Raw genomic sequence first — 22,798 nt, 5'->3', positions numbered from 1 at the left:
GGATTCCAGTTGATACCACTCCACCAAGATTCGGAGTTGTGTTGCGTTAAAATAAAGTTGGAGATCTGCTACGCCGCCATGGTCAGGTGGGAGAACTGCGATATCATGTTTAAAGTGTGGTCGGCGTTCCTGCCAAATGAAGCGTGCCAGATCGGACTGTGTTTGTTGGATCCAGCCCTTCGGTGGCCGGAGGGGAAAGGTCTGGAACAGATAAAGTATCTGTGGCAGAAGGGTCATTTTCCTGGCAGCTATCCTCCCAAGCCATGAGAGAGAGTGGCGCTTCCATCGCCTGAGTTCTTCGCGGAGCTGCGTGCGAAGTCTGGTATAATTCGCCTCAATGGTAGCTGGAATGGTGGGGCCCAGAAGGACTCCTAGGTAGGGGACCGTGGTGCAGGACCATTGCACATCATGTTCCCCTTGAACATCTGCCAGCGTCTCCGTTGGCAGGGATACATTAAGGGCAATCGATTTGTCTGTATTAATCTTGAAACCGAAAGCGAGTGCAAAGTTATGGAGTTCAATAAAAAGCGCACAAAGTGATTGGACCGGTTCGGTGACAGAAAGTAATACATCGTCCGCGTAGAGGCTGATTTTGTGAGTGTCTCCTCCGAACAGAATGCCCTTGATAAGGGCGTGCTGCCTGACTCGCTGCGCCAGCGGTTCCATATAGAGGGCGAATAAGATAGGGGAGAGGGGGCATCCTTGTCGGGTCCCCCTGCCAATTGGGAAGCGAGAGGAAGTGTGGCCGTTGACACGTACAGTGGCGGTAGGCTGACTGTAGCAGTTTAAGATACGAGTACAGAGGACATCCCCCAGGCCGAAGTGACGCAAAACTTGTTCCAGATAGGGCCAGTGCACCCTATCAAAAACCTTTTCGGCGTCGATAGTGAGGAGCATGCAATCTGGCCTCGTACGTGAACCCACTTCAATGGGGTGAAGGACCCACCTAGTGTGGTCACTAGTTTGCCGCTGCGGTATGAAGCCCGCCTGAACCGGCTCCACCAGTTGCTGCATGTAAGGTGCAAGCCGGCTCGCCAGAATTACGGTGTACAGTTTGAAAGCAATGTTTAATAGCGAGATCGGCCGATATGAACTACAGCGGGCCCTATCCCTACCCGGTTTCGGTATGACCGAAATGGCGGCTTCTAGAAGGTTTGCGGGGTTCGCGCCCGGCTGGGCAAAAGAATTAAAAATATCACGCAGGAGGGGTGCCACCTGATGACAGAATGTTTTGTAAAAGATCGCAGGGTACCCATCGGGTCCGGGGCATTTCCCAAGCTTCAAGCGTGAGATCGCCGACACCACCTCCTCCAAGCCTATGGGTCGATCCAGAAACTCCGCCTGTGCCTGGTTCAGGAACGGGAGACGCGCCCCGTGCAAATAAGACTGGCCCGCCTGCAAGTCGAGAGTGTGGCTGGCGTAGAGGGATTTATAGAACGACCCGAAGGTCTCCGCTATTGCAGCGTCGTCCGCAACTACATCGCCCTGCTCCGTCCGTATGGCCTGTAACCCCTGCCTCTGGCGTTGTTCACGCAGCTTGTTCGCCAGTAGTCGAATGCACCAGTCTCCCCGTGCATAATAGGCGTGCCAGAGCTGGAGGGCCGCGTACTCCGCAGCGTCCTGATCTAACGCGGCTAACACCTTCCGCTCGGTGCATAATTGACGCCAAGCCCGCGCCGCCCCCGTGCACTGGTGCATTTGCTCCAGCTCCGTCACCCGTTGCGCTATTTCGGCCCTTTTTTGCGCTCGCTCGCGATTGTTGGCCGTGGCGATGGAAATAAATTTGCCTCGTAGGACCGCTTTAAGGGCAGCCCATTGAGTGGCCCGCGTCGTGTCGGTGGTGTTGTTGTGTGTCTGGAAGTTCGTAATGGCGGTTGTAATTTGGTCTACTGTCGACGGGTGTGGAGAAGGTTCTCCCTATGACGCCAGTGTCGTTGTGGGGTTGGTGCGGCAGGGAAGAGGAATGTGGCCACCACCAGGGAGTGGTCGGACAGTGAGGCTGGCAAGATTTCCACTTCCCGCACTCGCGGTACCATCGCAGAGGAAGTAGTCGAGCCTGGCGTAGGACTTATGGGCCCCGGAATGGTAAGTGTATGCGGTGCTAAGTGGGTGGATGTGTCGCCACAGATCCGTGAGGCCTAGATCTCGAAGGTGTGCATGTCCAGACTTGGAGAGGGCCCCCACCTGGCCTGACCTTTGGCAGGAGTGGCAGCTATGTTATGGAAAACGAGGTTGAGGTCACCCCCAAGCACTAGGTGTCGTTCAGTGTTGGCTGTGGCAGCCGCGAACGCTGTCTGGAGAAAAGTTTCCTGTCCCTCGTTGGGTGCGTAAATCGAGCCCACCAGTAATGTCAGTCCTGCTATCAGGAAGCGATACACCAAAAGTATCCCTTTTATCTCCGCCTCTCGCTGTAGGACTCTGCCTGTGAAAGATTTGGATACCAGTATTGCCACCCCAGCCACTTTTTTGGAAGAGGAAGAGAAGAGTTGCGTGGGAAAGGCCCATGTTCTAAGTCGGTGCTGGTCTTTGGGCAACAAGTGAGTCTCCTGAAGGAGGCAAATGTCAGCCGAGGAGTGTTCCAAAAGTGAGGGGACCGCTTGGCGCTTAATTGGGTTGTTGAGCCCTCTCACATTAAGGGAAAGGACTTTAAGGTTGTAGAGTGCCATAGCCCTTCATGATGGACTCCAGAGCTTTGTGTAACGTGTGGGAAAGAGAACAAAAAAGGAAAAAAGCGGACAAAGGAAAGCCCCCAACCCTCCAAAACAACCCTCCCAACAGCCCCCCCTCTCTGAACTCTCCCCCCGGATCTGCGGCATGACTGATGCTGATGGTTCCTCCCCCCGGAGGCAAATCAGTCTGCAAGAGCGGTGTCCTTGGCCACCTCTTGGATGGCGTGGTCCATCTCTGTCTAAATGGTGTGCGCATCGGGCCTTGAACTTGCTCCCGACGACAGTCGCAGAACAATTTGCTGCCAGCCATCCCTAGACGGCCGCCCAGGTAGCCTCAGTGATGCGCCCTCTTCAGTCTGGTTGATGCCCAACAGGGCGCATGTTTCCTGAAGGGAGCGAAGCTGATGCAGGGTGCCGTTCCACCGGAAGATCAGGCGGAAGGGGTGTCCCCAGGCATAAGGTGTCTCTTTGCTCCTTAGAAAGTCCGTCGCCACCTTGAAGGCCTTCCGTTTTTGGAGTGTGATTGCTGACAAGTCCTGGAAGAGGGCCACCGGGTGGCCCTGAAACCGCAGGGGCTGCTGTCGCCGTGCCTCCCTGAGGATGCGCTCCTTGAGAGGGTAGTCCGGTAGGAAGGCCAGGATGTCCGTCGCATTAATCCCACTCTATGAGCTCTGTCTATTCTGATTGCAAAGTCCGCAGATTCGCCCAGGATGTCTTGGAATAGGGCTTGTAGGTACCCCGTGATGTCTGTGCCATCTTCTTTAGGTGGAACGCCTCGGACCCGGATGTTGTTCCGCCGGGACCTATTTTCCAAATCCTCGGCGTGGGCCTGGAGGTCGACTTGTTGTTCCTTCAGCCGTACTACCTCTTGCTGTAGCAGTTCCACTTCCTCGTCCCTTGCGTGTCCCGCCTCTTCCATGGTGGATACCCTTTCGCCAAGGCCATCAACTTCTCTCCTGATCTCTCGGACTTCCCCTGCGACCTCTTGCTTCAAAGTATGGAAGTCCTCTCTAAGCGAATTGAAGAGAGTCTCCAGGAAGGATTTGGTGATGGGCACTTCCCCTTCATTGGCCTCTTGGTGGGGCTTGGGTGCGCCCGGGGATGGTTGTCCTTTATTCCCCTTCAACTGCCCTTTGCCCAGCATTTCGGGGAGGGTGCGTTCTTCCTTTTTCCCCCCTATGGCACGCCATCGTGTGTCTCGTGGTGGGGGTTATGGACCTGCAACCCTCTCAGCTCGGCCCGGGTTCCTCTCTTCTGGGTCCCTGTCTTGCTCGCCCGCCCCAGCTCCCGGGGGGGAAGGGGGATGGGACAACACGGAACCCCTCTCCAGGCAGCTCACTCGGTCTGTGCGACGTGGATACAGCCCAAACGGCGATGGCCTCCGGGGGCACTGACCCCTGCTCTGCTCCGGTCGGGTAGGCACGCGGGGGTTGGCTGCTTTATGAAGGATCTCTCTTACCTCGCCTCTCTTGTGTCTGCAGGGTAGGCCGCAGGGGCTCCCACGTGAGTCCGGCCGGCCGGTGATGCGCACCCGCTCGCCTTTCGGGCCCCTGGTATCTTCTCCGGATCCTGGTGCCACCAGCTCAGTAGGACATCCTCACGTAGCAGCAGAGAGGACAGGCGATCGTGCGGCAGGCCCCCGGCTCTGCTACGGGTGCTATGGAGGCAGTGCGTTCGGACCGGGCCCTAGGCTGTGCTCCAGGCCCCCAGCCTGGCTACTCCCCCAAGGCCGTCTACAGCTCTGGTGGTGGGTGTGGAGCCGCTCCGTCTCTCCCTCGTTGTCGCAGTAGCCCCGCCGGGTGACTCGTGCCCTGAGGCCGCAGTGCAGGCCCATGCGGGTAGGACCCGGCACCTCCAGGTGTAGGCCGGATCCCTGGCCTCAATTTCTCCGGACCCCTAGGTGCGCCGGGGGAGTCTGGGGAGCATCTGTGTGCCCCCGATCGGTGCAGAAGCGTCCGGGCGGGCTCCTCTAAGCGCCGCACTCTCTCATAGGCCGCACCGAGGCGCGGCGCCGCCACTCACCGGCTTCCTCTGGGCCACGGGGCCTGCTCCTCTCGGCCCCCTCTGGAGTGGCGTTGCTTGGGGCAGCCGCGGCCCCCTGGATGGCAGCGGCGTCCGCCGCAGGCCTCAGCGGCCTACCACGCCCTTCTTCACCGCAGTCCCGAGGCCTCCCGGCGGGCGCCCCAGATTGCATCGCCGCCGCAGGCGTGCTCCCGTTCTGGCTCCCTCCAGCTCGAAGGAAGCGAAACTGGCCCCAGGAGCGGCGGGGGTGAGTCTCTGTCCTCTCCCGCCCCCGTTACAGCGTTGTGGGGGGGGAGAGATGCAGTGGTAGGGGGCCCGGGAAAGTTGAAAGCGGAGGAGCTCACGGAGTGTGCGACTCCTCACTCCGCCATCTTGGCCACTCCACGTTACCAAGAACTTTAGACGAAAAATACTTCAATAGGTACAAGTGCGACGCATATCTTGATAGAGTCAACCTGCCCAAACTAACAGAAAAAGAGATCAAAATGATTGTCTGACAACACAAGAGGAAATAGTCAATGCTATTAAAAAGCACAAAACTGGAAAAGGCCCTGATGTGTACACAGCACAATTCTTTAACCCCTTTAGAGCTTGTAAACAAACCTCCCCAGTGCTGCGCTGTCCATTATCCAGTGCTGAACTGGACGTCCAACGGTCGTGCGCAGCACTGGGGAGGTAGTGGCCGTGACGACCGTTGGCCGACGGCAGCAATTAAGGGGTTAAAACTCCACAGAACAATCCCCACCACTACTAAAGCTTTATATTATAGAACCTTTTCTAGATGGGTTATGGATTCCCCTCCACCAACAAGCTAGTGCCAGGCACAAAAGTGGTACAGCTGGGTACCTTCTTCAGAACATTGATGTACCTGTGAAAAACAAAATAAGAACTACACCTGCTGAACCAAAGGACTGGAACTTGGAAGGACTGAGCCTGCTGTTTAACTGTGGAGAGAAACCTCAGGGCGGTATCTGTTCCCACCCGAACCCAGAAAAGAAGGATGGACTTCAAGGACTGGTTGGCTATCCTAATAATTAACCTCCAGGCACACAAAAGCTGCAAGAAGCCAGCAACAAGGAAAGGCCAGGCAACAAGTTCCCACAGGATTTACCCTGGACTCTGCTTATGGCTTCTAGGAGATTGGGTCTTAACTCACCAAGTGGCGCCCAAAAGGTCCAGGATCCCTGGCGGGAGTTAGTGTACTCTCTCCTCTTCAAGATTGTAAATGTGGGCACTTTTTCTGAAATTTCCCCCCAAAAGAATGAGGCTAGCAAGGGACCACCACCGAACCAGTCGTGCTGGTGAGCTTCAACATGCTGGTTTGCCTTGCTGAAAGTAACACGAAAGTTTCCAAGTTTCTGGCCAAATGCTAAGCAGCACCCCATCGTCGTCTAGCACTCTGGCGGATCCAGCCAGCAGCCTGCTCCGCTGCCGTAAAAATATCTTCCACAACAAATGCTTAGTAAAAAGGTCCATTACTGTCAGCCTTGGCTTTGGACTTAAAGCCGGTCTAGCGTGACCAGATAGCGGGAACTGCAGATTTGTGGCGGAAGATAACTCAAACTCCTAAAAATCAGGTCTCCAGTTCTCCCGATTTGATCTTGCTTGTTTTGATGTCTTATCTGCTCATTAAAATGTATACTACTTTTATGAATTAAAGTGGGATTTTTATTGTGCTTTCAACTTAACACTGTACTGGTAAATGATTTACACTTATTTTTCTCCGAGTAAAGCTTGACAGCTCTGCGCCACAGCCACCCAGGACTGTGCTAAGATTTAAATTACTTACCTGGATCTGATACAGAACAGGGATATTATTAATTTGTGAGGTCTAACAACCACTCCAACTAACAATCCACTAATCTCACAATATATATTTTATTTATTACTGTTGCGAAGCAGTTCCAAGAACTTTACATTTGGTCCAGCTATTTTAAGTTGTTGGTTTTAGGGATTGTGGTGGTTTGTCATGTTTTTTCCCTTGACATACTGTTTTTGTTTAGTTGCATCATTTTATTGCTGTGCTTTGACATTCATTTATTGCTGTAGTAAGTTTTCGACATTGACTTTGGAAATGTAAATTGTGTCCATTCTCGTTTTGGGTACAGTCTTCTTGTGATGTTCTCATCCATATATCCTCTACCTTCGTTCTCCAACTCATCCCAAACCTCATTTTCCTACTGTGATCTCGCTGATCCATCTCTAGGGACTCTTGCGTCCTCCATCACTTCTTTTTTTTTTTTTTACTTATCCCAAACCTCATCTTACTACTATAATCTCCCAAATAACACTTTCTAAACTCTTCCTTCTTCCATCTCTCAATTATCAAATTCAGTTAACAGACTTGCATGTCCACCACTCAAATTAACTCATGTTTCCCTATACTAATCCATCACTAATCCTTTTTGGGCTCCAGAGTAGCATGCTACTTGCCGAAACTCTCTCTCTCTCACCTCATCCGGAGTAGTAAGCGCTATATAAAAACAATTACAATCCAATACTTTGCCAATACAGGTCAAGTCACAGGCACCCTCGCAGAGACCATCATAACTGTTGTTCCCAAAGAAGGGAAAGATGCAATGCTTCCAAACAATTACAGACCAATCTTACTGCTTAGCCTAGACTGCAACATTTATGCCATTATACTTTCTACTTGGCTACAAAAAAACATATCTTAACTCATCCACCCCATAAAAGTTGGATTTCTAAAGAACAGAATATCTAGCGACAATACAAGGATACTCTGCCACGTTAATGAGAAAGCCAAACTGTCAAACACCCCAACACTAGTGATCACAATAGATGTGGAAAGTAACTAACTTTGATTGGAAGTGTATCTAAAAATCCCCCTTTACAAATAGGATTTCGCCAATGCGGTCTTAACTAAATAGATACTTCACAGATCGTACTGGACCCCCGAAAAATGACAAACTCAACCTTAGACAAGACCCCACCTACTCGAAGTGTGGCTTCATACAGATGATTTGGCACACATGCTCTTTTATTGTCCCACACTGAAATTACCGGGATAACATTTTTAAATTAATTAAAAACTACCCTGGACATTAACCCCTTTCATGAACTCCTACATTTTGCTAGGACAACTTATCCCACAAATAAGAAAAGAAGCAGACAAATTTCTTTTGGACTAAATGCTAACTGTAGCTTGCAAATTGGTTCTCACCAATCTGAATAAACCCAATATTGTATCCTTTCATATGTGAAGTGAATGGCTAACGTTTCTCGGAGAAGAGGATACTACCTCACTGCAACTTACCCACAAGCGTCTGCCCAACAGATCTATGTGGGGTGCACTTGAGGCTGCTACTTTTTCAATTAAACTACCACAGCCTGAAGGCTTTCCCGCTATGGCCTAAACTGCCGATTCACTCCACCTTGGTTACTTATTCTTAAATATCAGTAATGCAACCCTTAATGAATTCAAAACAGCTCACTCATACTCATCAGATCTTTGTTATTGAAGTGCTTATTGTAGTTCCTACTGTGCCTCCATATGACAATACAAAATGTTTACTGCCCAGTCTTACCCCCCCTTCCCTAACCATATGTTTCTCTCTACCTATTCCACTTGCGCTCGATATGTTGGTGATACAATACAATATGGACTGTAGGAAGGGCACATTCTCTTTCTTATTATCTGCTTTTCCAACTGTTTGTTTATCTTCTTATATAATCAATAAAGATTTGAACAAAAAGAAACTTGAACAAAAAGAAACTTGAACAAAAAGAAAGTATACACTAAAGCCTCTTGTGAATGAACTGGTTTTCTAGAGACACCAGATCTTGGACCGGTCTGGATAGCCACGATGAAACACTCAAATTTGGGGAACATGCCGTAAAAATAGATGGAACAAAATCTAAAGGGATGTTGAAAAAGTATTTTATTGTTTTTGTTATTTTGACTTTTACTTAGGATATCACTCTTCATCAACAATGGTGGAAACGTGCATTTATTGTAAAGTAGAAATCAAGTCCCATGTGGCAAAACAAAGTAGGATAACTAAAATCCACTCCGTTACCATTCAGAGATGTCTGATAGCAATAGCTGGAATACGGATTGTGTATTCCGGATGGAAAGGACATGCATGTATTGTAACTGAATAATGAACGAGCACCTGAATCAAGCAGTGGTAGCACAGTATACATCTCAAAAAGCAGTGGTGAGCCAGTTCACGCAATACGACAGGCCGTTAAATACTGCATCCCTTTGTAACATCAGTGACAGGCCTGCAGCGATCGCAGAACATTAGGTACACTCCATATTGGTTACTGGGTTACCCTTGTGAGTCCCTAGTATATGGCACCTTAGGTACTAAGGTCATAGGTACCCTAGAGGTCTACCAGGGGCTGAAACATGTATTAAGCCACCCCTGGGAAGCCTTCCAAAATGGCACCCAGATCGGCTACGGTTACCTATATCTACCTTTAATCACCGACACATATAAACCTATAAGTCAGTCCTATGACAGGCCTTATCAATCCTGAAGGCAGAGTGCTTGGTTTTGTGTGAGAGGGTGCCCATGCATGAGAAAAACCTCTCTGCAGCTTTCGGAATAAATTCTCTATAGCTGTTCTGTGATGAAAACAGACCAGATACTCTTAAGTGCATTATAACCTTGCGGTAATTTCTAACTTTGGAATGGCTGCATGGAAACGTGTTGTGTTTGGTGTCAAACAATTTGGAATCCTAACCCCCTGCCAGTCCTGGCGGCGGGGGTAGAATTCCACCCTTCTAGAGGGGGAAGACATGTACACACTAACCTAACCGGTAATAGTTTAAAAGCGGCCCAGCATCACAAAATGGATGCTGCAGCCACAGACACAAGTCTGACCTCCTGCTGCTGGACGACAGTCCGGCAGGGGAGGCCTGGACAGTAGGTTTCCTGTCACAGGGAGGTGCAACAACCTCCCAGACAGACTTTAGTGTATTGGGGCTGGGTGGGTGCATTCAGAGAATGCTTTTCAGACAGTGCTGGGGGTACACTTGGTGTCCCTGTGCATATCCCAGTTCAAACCGATTGCAGCGGCACTCAGCCCCTGCTGTGGCGCGAAACTGGACAAAGGGAATGGGTGTAACCACTCCTCTTCCCAGACCCTCCCATAGGTGGGTCCCCAGCGTATGTCCAACCCCCTTTCTTAGTTTAAGTTTGTGACCTCAGTCATTAGGACTTCAGATTACACCTGGAACTTAGACATTCTACATCGACTAGAAGATGGAAGAATCTCCCTTGGGGTCAAGGAGTGACTCCCCTGTTCAAACAGGCACCAAAGAAATATCTTGCCGGTCTGCATTTCTAAGGCTCCCGCCGGATTTGCGACTCAGGACCCGGACTTCTCAGAGGCCGACAGGAGATTCCATCAAAGCGGAGACCCGCAGCCCTCACAAGTGACGTGGGACCGGAACTCCTAGACAACGTGCACATTTGCTAGTGCATCCACTTCCTGAGCTTTCCCAAGTTTTGCATTGGGCTACTTGTAGTCCATGCCCCGAGCACCATCTGCACCGAAGATTGTGGACCTACACTCCACAAGTGTTCCGTGAGCCCACTTCTAGCATTTCTGCTCGAGGCCCTGTCGCGATCCCTGGTCCGTGGACTGGTCCCCACGAACGTAACTCTTCTTTTCCTTGTGCTTCCCTAGTTGCTCCAGACGTGCCCTGACTCCCCACCAAGGGGTGAGTCCATCAGACCTTGTTGGTCTGCACTGAAGCCAATCTCTGCTTTCTGCGTGGGTTGTTGTTGCCAAGGCTTGTTGGGTCCAATCCGGAAACCAACACCGCAGCACTCGTCATCCTTCATGGGACAGCTCAAATCAAGCACCTGGTCGACGCCGACGCCTCCTGGGCCTCGTGGCTGAAGAGTCAATCTTCACCTGAAATCACCCGACATCGGTGGGCATCCGCTCATCGCCCTCCTGGTCACTGGAAAGTGACCCAGACCCTGTCCCCTCTGCTTTCAGGTTCTTTACAGCTCCGATCCACTCGGACACTTTCCACTTGGTCGCCAGCAGCACTTTTGCAGCAACTCGCTGTTGAAATCAACGACGAAACCCGACATCAAAAGACACCTAAGCACCCGGCTTCCCTGGGTGAGGTAACTCGAGTACTCTGGTGCTCCCTTGGGTGTGGACTCTAGAAACTCCTAGTTTTAAAGGGGTTTGCTCCAAGTCCTCTTCTAAATGCCCTTAATCTTTCAAATTCCAACCACGACTTTCCCCATACAAGTTAATGGTGATTCGCGGCTGTGTTTAGACACTGCACGCGTCCCCCGTGGGTCCCCTGTGTCACTACCATGGGTGGTTCCTGGTGGCCCCAGCGGTTCTAAAGGCTCTAGGCCTTGTATCTATGTCAGTCGTAGTTCTTATACCACTTTCTTAATATATGGTTTGGTACGTCCCTGGGCTTAACGTATACTGTGCTAATTTACTGTGTGCTAATTAAGTTTACTGAATGTACTTTTGCCTTTAGCCTCAAAGAGACTAGAGGGATGCGTTTAGAATAAGTACATTACATATACACATACATATACACACACACACACATACATACATATACACATATACATATACATACATACATATACACATACACATACATATACATATACACACACACACACACACACACACACATATACACACACACACACACACACATATATACACACACACACACACACACACACACACACACCTGGCATGGTTTTCCTTTTATTTGGTCATTCATGAGATTATAGACTGGTAAAACAAGTTGTTTTACATTCCTCCAAGACTTAGCCTGAAGGCTGCTCTCCACAGATACCACTAGGATAGTTTTCTATATAGGTTGTCTTTAAACCTACCATCAATAAGGGTCATTTGGACTGGTGAAAGGTGCCCACTAGAATAGTGGACAGCATATGCCAGGCCAACTTCGGACACCTGTTACATGGGCAACTATCTTCAACACCAAGCCTTCTAATGTGGCACATTTGTATGTACGCCTTGATTCATCCAGGCTCAGACGAGGCAGACTTTGATTTCCCTGCCATAGTTATAAAAACAATTAACCACTAGGTATACTCAAACCAGAAGCAATGGAACAACTTGTCTGAGTGACATCTGTGGCAGACATCCACCATGACAACGTTGGTTCTATAGTGCCATGAAGGTGCCAGAAACATGCGACACAAATAATTAAAATGCACAGATTTGAAGTGGGAATTATAGGAAACTGTCACAAGGTATGCCAACTGTCTTTCCCATTAGGTTTGTTTTGCCCTTTCCCTATACCCTAGCTAGAGAAAATGCAGGGCAAATTACAAGGTGCAGCCTTCAGAGATCTTAACCACGTTCTAACATAATCGTAAATATATTCATTTAAACACACTATACATCTATGACGTTTTAAGTCCAATAAGAACTGAGGGGAACCTAGTGCGGTACTCCGTCACCTTTTTTTTAAAGAAAATCATATTCAAAAGAACAGTATTTGCATAAGGGCTTCTCTATTTAGAATAACCTAATTCTAAATGATGTAACAACTTCTACTCTGGTCACCATATTGCTCTGGGAGGTCTAGCTGGGCATCTTGTCACATACAGTAAGTCACATACAGTAAGTGTAATATCCCGGGTAGTTGCTGCCAATTACACTTTAATCATATGGGACCAGCCACCATGGGGGCGTACTTGAAGCATCCATGTCCTCAGGCAAGTGTCCAGAATATAAATTAGTATTGCTGGGGATGAGGCAGTAACATTTCACGAACTGTTTTGGTACAAAGAGCCAAACCTGCCAATCTTATCAACATACCCTACTTTCTCTTGTTGAATTGCTGCCTTGGGAATACCTGGGTCGTCCATTCTGTCCCAAGATTCCGAAATTCTACCCCAGTGGGTCTTGTCTAGGTTTGACATTCTTCACCTGTCACCAACAAGACCTATCTAGAGCGACGAATTGATGAGGCTGAGAACACCTGCAAAGAGATTTTTAAAGTGGTCCAGGATTTTACATCTCCTGCCATGTGTACCCCTATTCATACACATTCAGAACCCTGGATAAAACAACTAGCCACCTTCTTTGTTAATAAAATTACAACCATTCAGGCCTCCCTTTCTTATTCTTGCCCACAGTTGGATCTGAGCCTTCCATCCTCTTTATCCTCTCCGGTGGGTCAGGGCCCTTTTCTTTTTGAATTTCCCCCTATGTGCCTCAATACATCTTTGGATCTTCTGTCAGGCTTGAAATCTGGCTCACCATTAGACCTGTGCCCGGCTAAATATCTGGGAAAAGTGGCATCAGCCCTAAATGCTCTGCTGAACCCTCTTCTGAATTCCTCCCTGTCTACAGGTGTGGTTCCGCAGGCATGGAAACGCGCCATGATCATACCACTGCTCAAAAAACCTGCCCTAGATCCCATCATTCATGCTAACTACAGGCCAATCTCCCTCCTCCCTGCATTGGCGAAAGTGACCGAGAGATATGTGCATAGGTCGATTTCCAGTTTCATCAAAGGAAACGAACTTTTGCACGCATCACAATCTGGTTTCCGTGCTAATTTTAGCACGGAGACGGCCTTACTCTAGGTCACTGATGCCATCAGGGAGGTGCTCGACTCTGGGGGAAAGGCCGTGTTAGTTATGCTTGATTTGTCGGCGGCTTTCGACACCGTTCCTCACGAGGGCCTCCTTTTAAGACTCTGGGAATGTGGCCTTCGTGGAACGGTGTGGAACTGGTTCAAATCCTTTCTGGCCGGCCGCCGACAAACGATCTGGGCGCCCCCTTTCTCCGCTGACATGACACCGCTAGAGGTAGGGGTTCCACAGGGGTCCATTCTTAGCCCCATGCTTTTTAACATCTTTATGGCCCCTCTAGCGGTGGTAGCGGAGTCCTTTGGCACCCAGATCATATCCTACGCCGATGATACCCAGCTCCTGTTCACATGCGACCGGGGCGGGATGTTTGATGGCATACAGATTAGGGAATGGCTAGGTGCGGTTTTTGAGTGGTTTAGGTGTCATGGCTTGAAGTGCAACTCCGACAAGTCTGAGCTGCTCTTCTTTGGATGCGCTCCCGAGCCAAATTGGAAATCCTGGTGGCCACAGGATATGTTTCCTCCTGACAGTGTGTCCTTCAAGGCCAAGAACCTTGGAGTGATAGTGGACAGCGATCTGTCTTTTGGGCCACATATCTCGTGCCTTTCAGGGAAGTGTTTCGGCATTCTGCGGATGCTGAGAAAGTTCCTTCCTTTGGTGTCACTTCACCATAGGAAAATAATTGTTCAGGCACTGATTGGATCACGATTAGACTACGCAAACGTTCTTTTTTTGGGTCTACCGAAGTATCTTTTGACCCGTTTGCAAGTAGTACAGAACTCGGCAGCCCGAGCCATCTATGGACTGCCGAGAAGAGCAGGTGCCACTGTATTACTTAACACCTTGCACTGGCTACCTACTTCAAAGAGGATCCTCTTCAAAAGCCTGACACTGGCTTTCAAAGCTCTACATGGCGTAGGTCCCAAGTATATTGGGAAACGCCTTTTTTTTTTTACCAACCCAGCAGAACCCTCAGGTCAACTTTTTTGTCCAAAATGACGGTCCCTGCCATTAGGCGTGCAAGAATGGGAGGCCGGTCGTTTCGCTACCTGGTCCCGCGGGCCTGGAACGAACTACCACTGCCCTTGAGACAGGCTACCAGCCTTCTTGCTTTTAGGAAGGGCTTGAAAACGTGGCTTTTTACTAAATAATCTTTATCTTTTTCTTTTCTTAGTCTGCGTTTTAGTTGTTATGTTGCCTTCTACCTGCTGATATTCTTCGCCAAAGCGCCGGGATGCTCCTTGGAGTAGCCGAGCGCTATAGAAGAAAAAATTAACATAACATAACATAGCATCCCAATCCTAGGTGGCTTTCGGATTTGTGACTCAAATCTTAGTACCAGCAACCATCTTCAGCTTTGTTGGGATGGAACATCAACAGGAATTTTACCTCAAAACTTCACAGCTTCATTTTAACACTGTTAACTGAAACTTGCTGCAGTTCGAGTACTTGGTTGTAGGGGGAGGAAGATAAACACAGACATCCTGGTGGTGCATGCAAACATGGCATCTTGACATTTATAGAAAATGACTAGGGTCGGTATTACTCCAAGGACAAGTAATGATGCCATGCGGACGGGCCCCATATAGGGATTAAGGGGCGAGCACTTTAGAAGAACTGGTGAGCATGCTCCATTGAGAAGCTCCTCTTCTGGCAGGCACCATTTTAATATGGTGGCGCCTTAAGCAGCCTTCTGCTTCATTGGCCGTTTACTCATGGAATTCCTGTGACCCAGAATATCTTACATTTGCCATTTAAGGATAGTGACTGTTGCCACTAGGTCTTCAATTAATCCTTTAGTACTGGTAACTCTTACAGTGATGTTGTGCAAATTACAGCGATATGGATTAAAGTCTATTATTACCCAGATCAGTGCAAGAGATGAAAAAAGGGGTACAAGGTTGAAAGTCCAGCAATATTGTGTAATCTCAGCACTCACATTTTGGTTTTTCCTGTATCACCTAGCACATTCAGCAATCAACTGCTGCCACCACTGCTGGAGGTCAACCAGCATGTTGCCTCATTCTCAAACACAGGGCTTGAGGGCAGTACGTACTTCTATCACCAGCACCAGGCCAGGTATGGACCATCAGTGCAAGTCCGCAAAAGACGCTCTAGGACAAGGATGTTTGGATACTCTACACATCTTGAACACCCGGTCACCAAGTACACTTCTCTCCAAGGCTCCAAGTGAGGTATGCCTCTTCAGTGCACTGGGCTACAGCAGACAAACCACACTAAGGACTTACCTGCCTGCAGTTCACTTGGTCCCAGAGCAATAGTCATCATGGTAATTTGATTTAGTAACAGATTACCAGAAGCCCCTCAGTTTTCAGTCTTGTGTCTCCAGTGGCAATGGCTGCATTCATCCAGCAATACTGCAGAAAGGTACTACCCCTTTACGCTCAGGAGTCAACACTCAGGAGAACTGAACTGGTTCCCTGGCATGTGAGTGGATGCATGTCACTATGGGCAATAGAATCATGCCAGAATGCTGTTTTAATAAGGTACACAGCAGAGGGTGTGGGAGGCAGTCACTGGCCATGACCATCTCCACAGAAAGCTTTAATGAATTTACTATATTCATCAGGTTTCCATTCAACCTTCTTTTCTTAACGTTAGAATAAAATATTTATTTTTATGGAGAGATTTTCAATTTATCACAATGATTTCATAATTGATTGAGTGGTGCTTAGGTTGCAACAGACTCTGCCCGCCTCTCGCATATTTTCCAATGCAAGACTGACATATAGCGGTTTCTGTTGCAGCCTTGTCCAGCAGTACTAATCTTTCAATCACTAGTCGGACGTGACTGACTGAACAAGCCCTACCTGCCTTTCAGAGACAAAACTATAATGAGGCCTACACTTATCCAAACCAACTGGCTTTTACAAGTGAGAGGTGACCACAGTGCTGAGCAGGTGTTCCATGACATGCGACGCCTTCATCCAGTCAGGGATTTTCGGCCACCAGCACTCTGGCTTACACATTATAAAAGTGTGCTCCACAGTCTCAGCATGCGATGTGCTGTTGGCCAATGAACCGCAACTGGAGTAGTATATCTATGGGCAGATTAAATTGGTTATCAGCACATGAAAAACCACAGAAGAGGCCAGAAACTGTTTGACAGCTGGATCTCAAAAGTGATAGCCTGCATCGTCAAAGGGCAGTGTCACTGGCAAAAAAAATTAAGTACTAACCGAGTATACAGGGCACGCGTCGGGGTGGACACTATTTTTTGTGTACCGTGACCTAATGATGTTTAACAAACTAGAAGCACTTTTTGCTCGGAAGATAGATAAACACCAACACAAAACAAATACTCCTTAATATATAGTAAGTTAATAAATACACACAGCCCATGCTGTTTGCTCACTAACTGTAGCCTAAAAATGTAATTTACACGTTCCACATGACTATTTAAAACTTTTAGTCATTTCCAAGCTGTTAGACCTTTGATAGCTGAAAAAATACATAAGATTTATAAAAAATAAAGCCAAAACAATGTTCTTTTTCTATCTCTTAGTGATTATGTTAATATGCTTTTTCGGTAAAAATAGACTCCACCTTTTAGGTAAGGATTATTTTAGGGTCATGACAACACTACGTAGTTGTGAAGCCATTTCTGAATTACATATAATTAGTTACCCCACTTTGTTCCTTAGGATTTTTACAGTGTGGGTATGGTAAAGACTTTAAACAACTCAATCTCCAACTAGTTAATAGTAGCTGATAAGTGGACAAGAACAAAAAAGCCTAGAATCAATTTTATTAACACATACAAAGGATAAGAAATTGGCTTCTCTATGTAGAATGGTTTATGGTAGGAAAATTGCCGCACATAGGCAGTTAGTCAAACGTCTTTGAATATTACACAATATTTCATGTTAGAGAACTGTGATATTCAAATTCTTAGCCGTTAATGGCAGCAGAAAGATAATCCCCTGAGACGGATCTGAGCTTGCAGTTGCTCACTGTACACCATTTATGATCATCACACAACTATTGATATAAATCAAGGTTCTCCTGTTGCATATATCTAAGAACAAGATTAACCTCTTTAGATAAAATTTAAAAAAAAAGGTTGTTTAAAAAAGAAAAAACACATTCTTTATCTTTTTGTGTTTCTGAAGCACAAGCGTGAAGAGATATAGCTGACAATGCCAAAAGTGCTGTTGAGACAAGCTATAGTAACTAGCTCGAAATCAGTCTTTGGCTCTTTTTCAGTTTATAGGTTATTGAGTTTGTTTCCTCTAAAGCAGTGTCAGGATAGTAACTCCAATTCAAGGGGGCAAAACTCCCAAATAAGTACTCGAATAGGATCATGCACCCAAAATAAAATCATCATCTTTGGTGAAACGGTTTAACATTGGGCCTGCAATTCATATTTTTCCATCTACATCTTAAGCATAATGGCCAACTTCTAGTCTTCGTAAATTCCACACTGCTCAATGTCCTTCACCCCTTCAATACATCTTAGTCCTATACTTGATAGAAGGAGGAAAGAAAAATCCACCATACTTCTTCCCTTTAATAAAAAAATAGGGAACATATACACACACTTCCAACCCACCTGCCTCAACTCCCACTGAATGAGTGAATAAATGCTGGCATTATAACTTTACTCTGATAAGTGTAGTTAATACACCTTGCTTTACATAATTAAAGCAACATTGATCTAACCACTAGCTTCTGAACTGACCACCACAAAATACGGACACCCAGACAATCAACCACATCTCTGAAATTTTCTTGCTCTAACCATGCACTAGGGTACACACATTTTCAATGACATGGGCCACATTCACCTTCAAAGGTCATTAGCTGTACAAAAAAACACATCACTCCATTCCTCAAACTAACAGGACAACCCTTTCCTACAAACATAAATACACAAATTCAATAAGGAGGCCATAATCCATTAGACTTCAATAGTCAACATGATGTGATCCTCCAAATATTTGTAAAACAAAAAAAATATTTTACAGTTGAAGTGTGCAGTATTTAATACTCATTTTCATTTGAAAGAAAATGTCTGTAGTTAGCTAAAGCACCTTCAGAATCAGTGCATGTGATATTAACGAAGGCGGTTTGCTATATTTATTAATGTATCACACTAACATTGCTTTGAAAAAATTAGATGTGCATGGTTTTAAAACGCCTTATAACACATTGGGAATATATTCATTACCTGTAATCCTGTTGGAAATGCTGAACATCCTGGACGTCCTATTTCGTTGAACAAAAGACTCTCTGTAGTATCGGTCTCCAAAGCACATTCCTAATAGCTCCTTTCGAACGGTTTTGTTCCACAGTCCATAAATAAGTGGATGGCAGATTGCACTTGTGAAAGAGAGCCAAGTAGCTAAAGTCTCAAGAGCAGGTGAAATACTGTCTTTCCCCCAAAGGGCTTCAGTGCTTATCACAACCATGTAAGGTCCCCAGGTGAGAACGAAAGCACCAATCACAACTAAGATAGTAATAAGTGCTTTGCATTGATTGGCAGAATAGACAATATGTGGAAAGGCACTCCTTTTGCTTCCAGATGAAGAGGTAGAAGTGTTTGAGTTCTTTCTTCCATTCTTTTGGGATTCTTCTTGAACGATGACCACAGTACCACAGTGAACCTTCCGTGCTTTAATTCTAGCAACACGGAAGATAAATCCATAGCAAAGCACCATAACGAGAAATGGCAGTAATGCACACCAAATCTGCCAAAAAGCTGTGTATCCAACATTCTTGTGCCATGCAGCCACACACATCCATTTGAAATGATCAAACTCCAAAGATGACCACCCAAAAAGAGGAGGAAGGCATCCAATGAGGGAATGAAGCCATACATAGACGATGGCAAAGACTGCTCGGTTTCCAGTTATCTTCATAGGATAAACCATTGGATAGAGAACCGCATAATAGCTAGAGAGAGAGAGAGAGAGATAGAATACAATGTCGGTTAAACCAGTCTCTGAACAGGTTTTACACTTAAAGAAATAAACGTGCTATACAAAACTAGTGAAGGCAAAATAAATATATATTAGTCCTATCAACAGGACAAATGCTTAGCAACTACACAAGAGGAAAGAAAATATTTTGACGGCATGGAGAGAGCAATACGATTCAGAGATGTTATATCAGAATAGAGATGGGAGAACATGTGGTGGACTTCTTCACTTCGTGTATAGTTTTTTTTTTTTTTAACTCTGGTGAAAGCAAAAACATTTGATGCTGCATTTTCTAATTATTTTTTTCAACAGATATTGCTATTTTCAAACAACAAAGACAATTCAGCATCAGTGATGGCCATCATATGCTCTTCTATATTAATAATCAGCATGGTCCTGTACATTGTATCTGGGCAGCACCTTGGGGTCATATTATATGATTTAACAAGTATTTAAAGTAATGTTTAGGCATACATGGTTAGGTTGGCTCATCTAGTTCCGAAATCTCACCCCTCGCACCTCGTAGCAACAAAGTAGATCGTCTCAGGAGGAGTCTACCACCCTCTAAGTACTCGCAATCCTACATCTGAAGCCTGTCTCCTCATTGTCCATCTCTAGCCCCCAGCCCATCTCCTCCCTATGGTCAGTCATTATTCAAGGGTAAGTTAGCGTGTTCAGGCTATCAATGGTGTTTTTTTTTCAAAACAGTCCAGCAACACTTTTTTCCAGGCCCTAGCCCCGTCCACAAAGCCACAACCTCTCCTCATTTCCTGATGTAGTACTGCCCCCTCATAGCTAGCCCACGTCAGCAAGGTCATCCTCCATATGGATATCTGGGGGCCGGTAGATGCCTTCCATTTCATAGTGATTGCCCGTTTTGCTAGTACTAAAGCTAGGTCTACAAATCTAGTAGTGAACCGATGTTTAGTAGGGCGGGGGAAGTTCCCTAGTAGGCAGACCAGTGTGGTATATGGGAGGGTCCTATCTGTTACATCATTAATGCAGGCCATTACTCCCTCCCAAAACTCTTGCAGTTCCAGACATGCCCACACCATATGCAGGATTTTAGCTCCCAGCTCTCCACATCTAGGACTTCTCCGTTCACATGATACGAAATTCCAAGCAAGGGAGTTACACACCGAAGATAACCCCTGCTTACCCCCTTGGTAGCTTGGCAGAGCAGTCAGGCTTATCCCAGAGGCAATGTGCAAAGCGTTTGCGAAATACACTCACACAGCAGCGAAACACTAGGCCCACAACACAATGCGCCTAAATCCTGCCCAGCAAGTATCTATCTGGACGGATACAAAAGAGTTCATTCCCTCGCAGCATCTGTGCCAGCAAGGTGTTACCTGGGAGTAGCAGTATTTTCAGCACTCCCGCTGATTGCTGGTCAGGTGAAAGGAGAATTGCCAGAAGCACCTGCCAATGGGAGGGTGCAGGACTATGTAAGGACGCAGGTGGGGCAGCACTTTGATTTACAGCGGCATCCAAAGAAGGCTGCCGAAATGCATCATGCCATTTGCTGTGTTTAAATACACGCTTCTGAAGAAATCCCCTGTGTGGCCTCTACCTTTCGTAATTGGAGGGGTTAGATAGATATATATAGATATATATATATATATATATATATATATATATATATATATAGATATATATATAGATATATATATATATATATATATATAGATATAGATATATAGATATATAGATATATAGATATATATATATATAGATATAGATATATATATATATATATAGATATATAGATATATATATATATATATATATCCACCTCCATTTCTCCGACCTTGAGCCCATGACCTCCACAGGGTAGTCACGGCGCGTGGTGACCGCAGCACCTCACTAATTTCCAACAACACCTTCCTTGTGAGCACCAAAGAAGGGCGCCGCACACCAGACTTTGTAGAAAACAGGAGCTATCATTGCAGATTCATCAGCATGGCAGCAAGTTCTATCCCAACACGTTTCAGCTCGTGGGGAGCCTTGGTCACAGGTGAGTCATTTGGATCAAAGAGGGCATGACCATGATAATGCCCGCTTATCTAAGACTCCTACGTCACTTCGTAGTCATAGAATACTATATTGTCCATAATGCACTGGGAAAGTAATTATTTTGATGTTGAAATTCCAGTCTGCTATTTAGTTTTCCAAAATATTTCTTTTCTTTTCAGGGAAAGTGCGAACTGTATATTGAATTATTCTCGCTTCCCATGCACTCCAGCGGCTCAAAAATGTCATGCTGCCATCATTCTTGCAATACCCTGCAGCGTTTGCTTTCCAAAGTCCATTACAAACAGACAAGTGTCCATTCGTTTTCCCTTGCTCTGCTGCACTTGTTAACGGTTGAGCATTTCATACCTTTCTGTAGTGCATGATGCAGGCGGGTCAGGCTCTAGTAACTTCACACTCCACCTCCATTTCTCCGTTCTTGAGCCCATGACAGCCACAGGGCGGTCTAGGAGCGCAGGGACAGGAGCACCTCGCTAATTTCCAACACCACCAGGAAGGTGGGGGGGGGGGAGGTTTGAGCTCCTGGTGGGAGGCGCAAGCAGCGCTGCAAGCCCACCAGTAGCATTATTTAATTTAGTGGCCCGGGTATCTTTACAAGGGACTGATAGGTAAATTAAATACAGCAAACAGGTATAGACCAATCTTACCACGTTTACCATATAGAGCACATGCACTTTACACTAGACATAAGTGATAAAGTGCCTAGAGTCCTAAAACTACCAACACCAGGTCAGAAGAAATACCAGGAGGAAGGAAATGTTCAGGGATGACCCTGCAAAAAGGACTAAGTCTAACATAGGAAGTTTGGTCCCAACTCTTGCCAGGAAGTGCAACTTTGACCCGATCAGCTGTTAATATCGAGTGTAAATAGTAACAGGAGGAAGACTTTTTTCTTTTTTTAAAAAGGAGACGCTGGTGGGAGGTCTTACTCACTTACAGGCAGCCAAAACAAAGCTTCAGCCAGCCTAAATGCCCTACTGTAATTGTGAAGGCCAGACAACCAAAATCTTCCTTTGGAGATTGGCATTGTATGTTTTTGGGGGTAGGGATTGCTTAGCAGTTGACACCAGCAAAATCTGAGACATAATGTTCCAATGTCTCCACAAGGTGTATCAGAACTGGGAAGAAAGACGAGTTCAGAAAATGTTAACAGCAAATTGTTTGCAAAACTCAAGTCATATTCGTATGGATCTAGGATGACATTTAATTGCTTTCTTATTTCAACCAGCTAAAGTGCTAAGTTCAACTAACAGTGTATTCCTGTTTAGAGCCTTTGATTAAACGCACTTCCTCTTGAACCGGACAGATGCATTAATTCCCATTTTGGATCTTTCATATAAAGAAATTAAGATTTCAGAATGATTCTCCCATATTCAGTCTTCTTAACATCATATGTGAATATCCCCATCATGCTGTAGTAGATGCCTTTTCGGCATCAACCCGCACAAATAAATAATGACCTAGCATTGTTCGTTCTTCAAGCGTCTATTAAGGGCCTAATCACAAAGGTAATTATTTTTGTAAATGTAAGTTTAGG

The 22,798-nt window shown here is 46.4% G+C and overlaps 1 protein-coding gene across 4 annotated transcripts in view; it reads right to left on the bottom strand.

The window, feature by feature from the left end:
- The window catches only part of GPR161 (G protein-coupled receptor 161), a 105,370-nt gene that overhangs the window by 11,119 nt on the left and 71,453 nt on the right, over positions 1-22,798 (bottom strand). For all 4 annotated transcript variants that reach the window (XM_078658326.1, XM_078658329.1, XM_078658327.1 and 1 more), the window contains one exon: positions 18,477-19,201. In XM_078658326.1, the coding sequence (XP_078514452.1) occupies positions 18,477-19,201 (725 nt within the window). The remainder of the gene's footprint in view (positions 1-18,476; positions 19,202-22,798) is intronic.

Source organism: Lissotriton helveticus, chromosome 8, assembly GCF_964261635.1.
Source record: "Lissotriton helveticus chromosome 8, aLisHel1.1, whole genome shotgun sequence".
NCBI lineage: Eukaryota > Metazoa > Chordata > Amphibia > Caudata > Salamandridae > Lissotriton > Lissotriton helveticus.
This window is presented reverse-complemented; position numbering and strand designations above follow the sequence as displayed.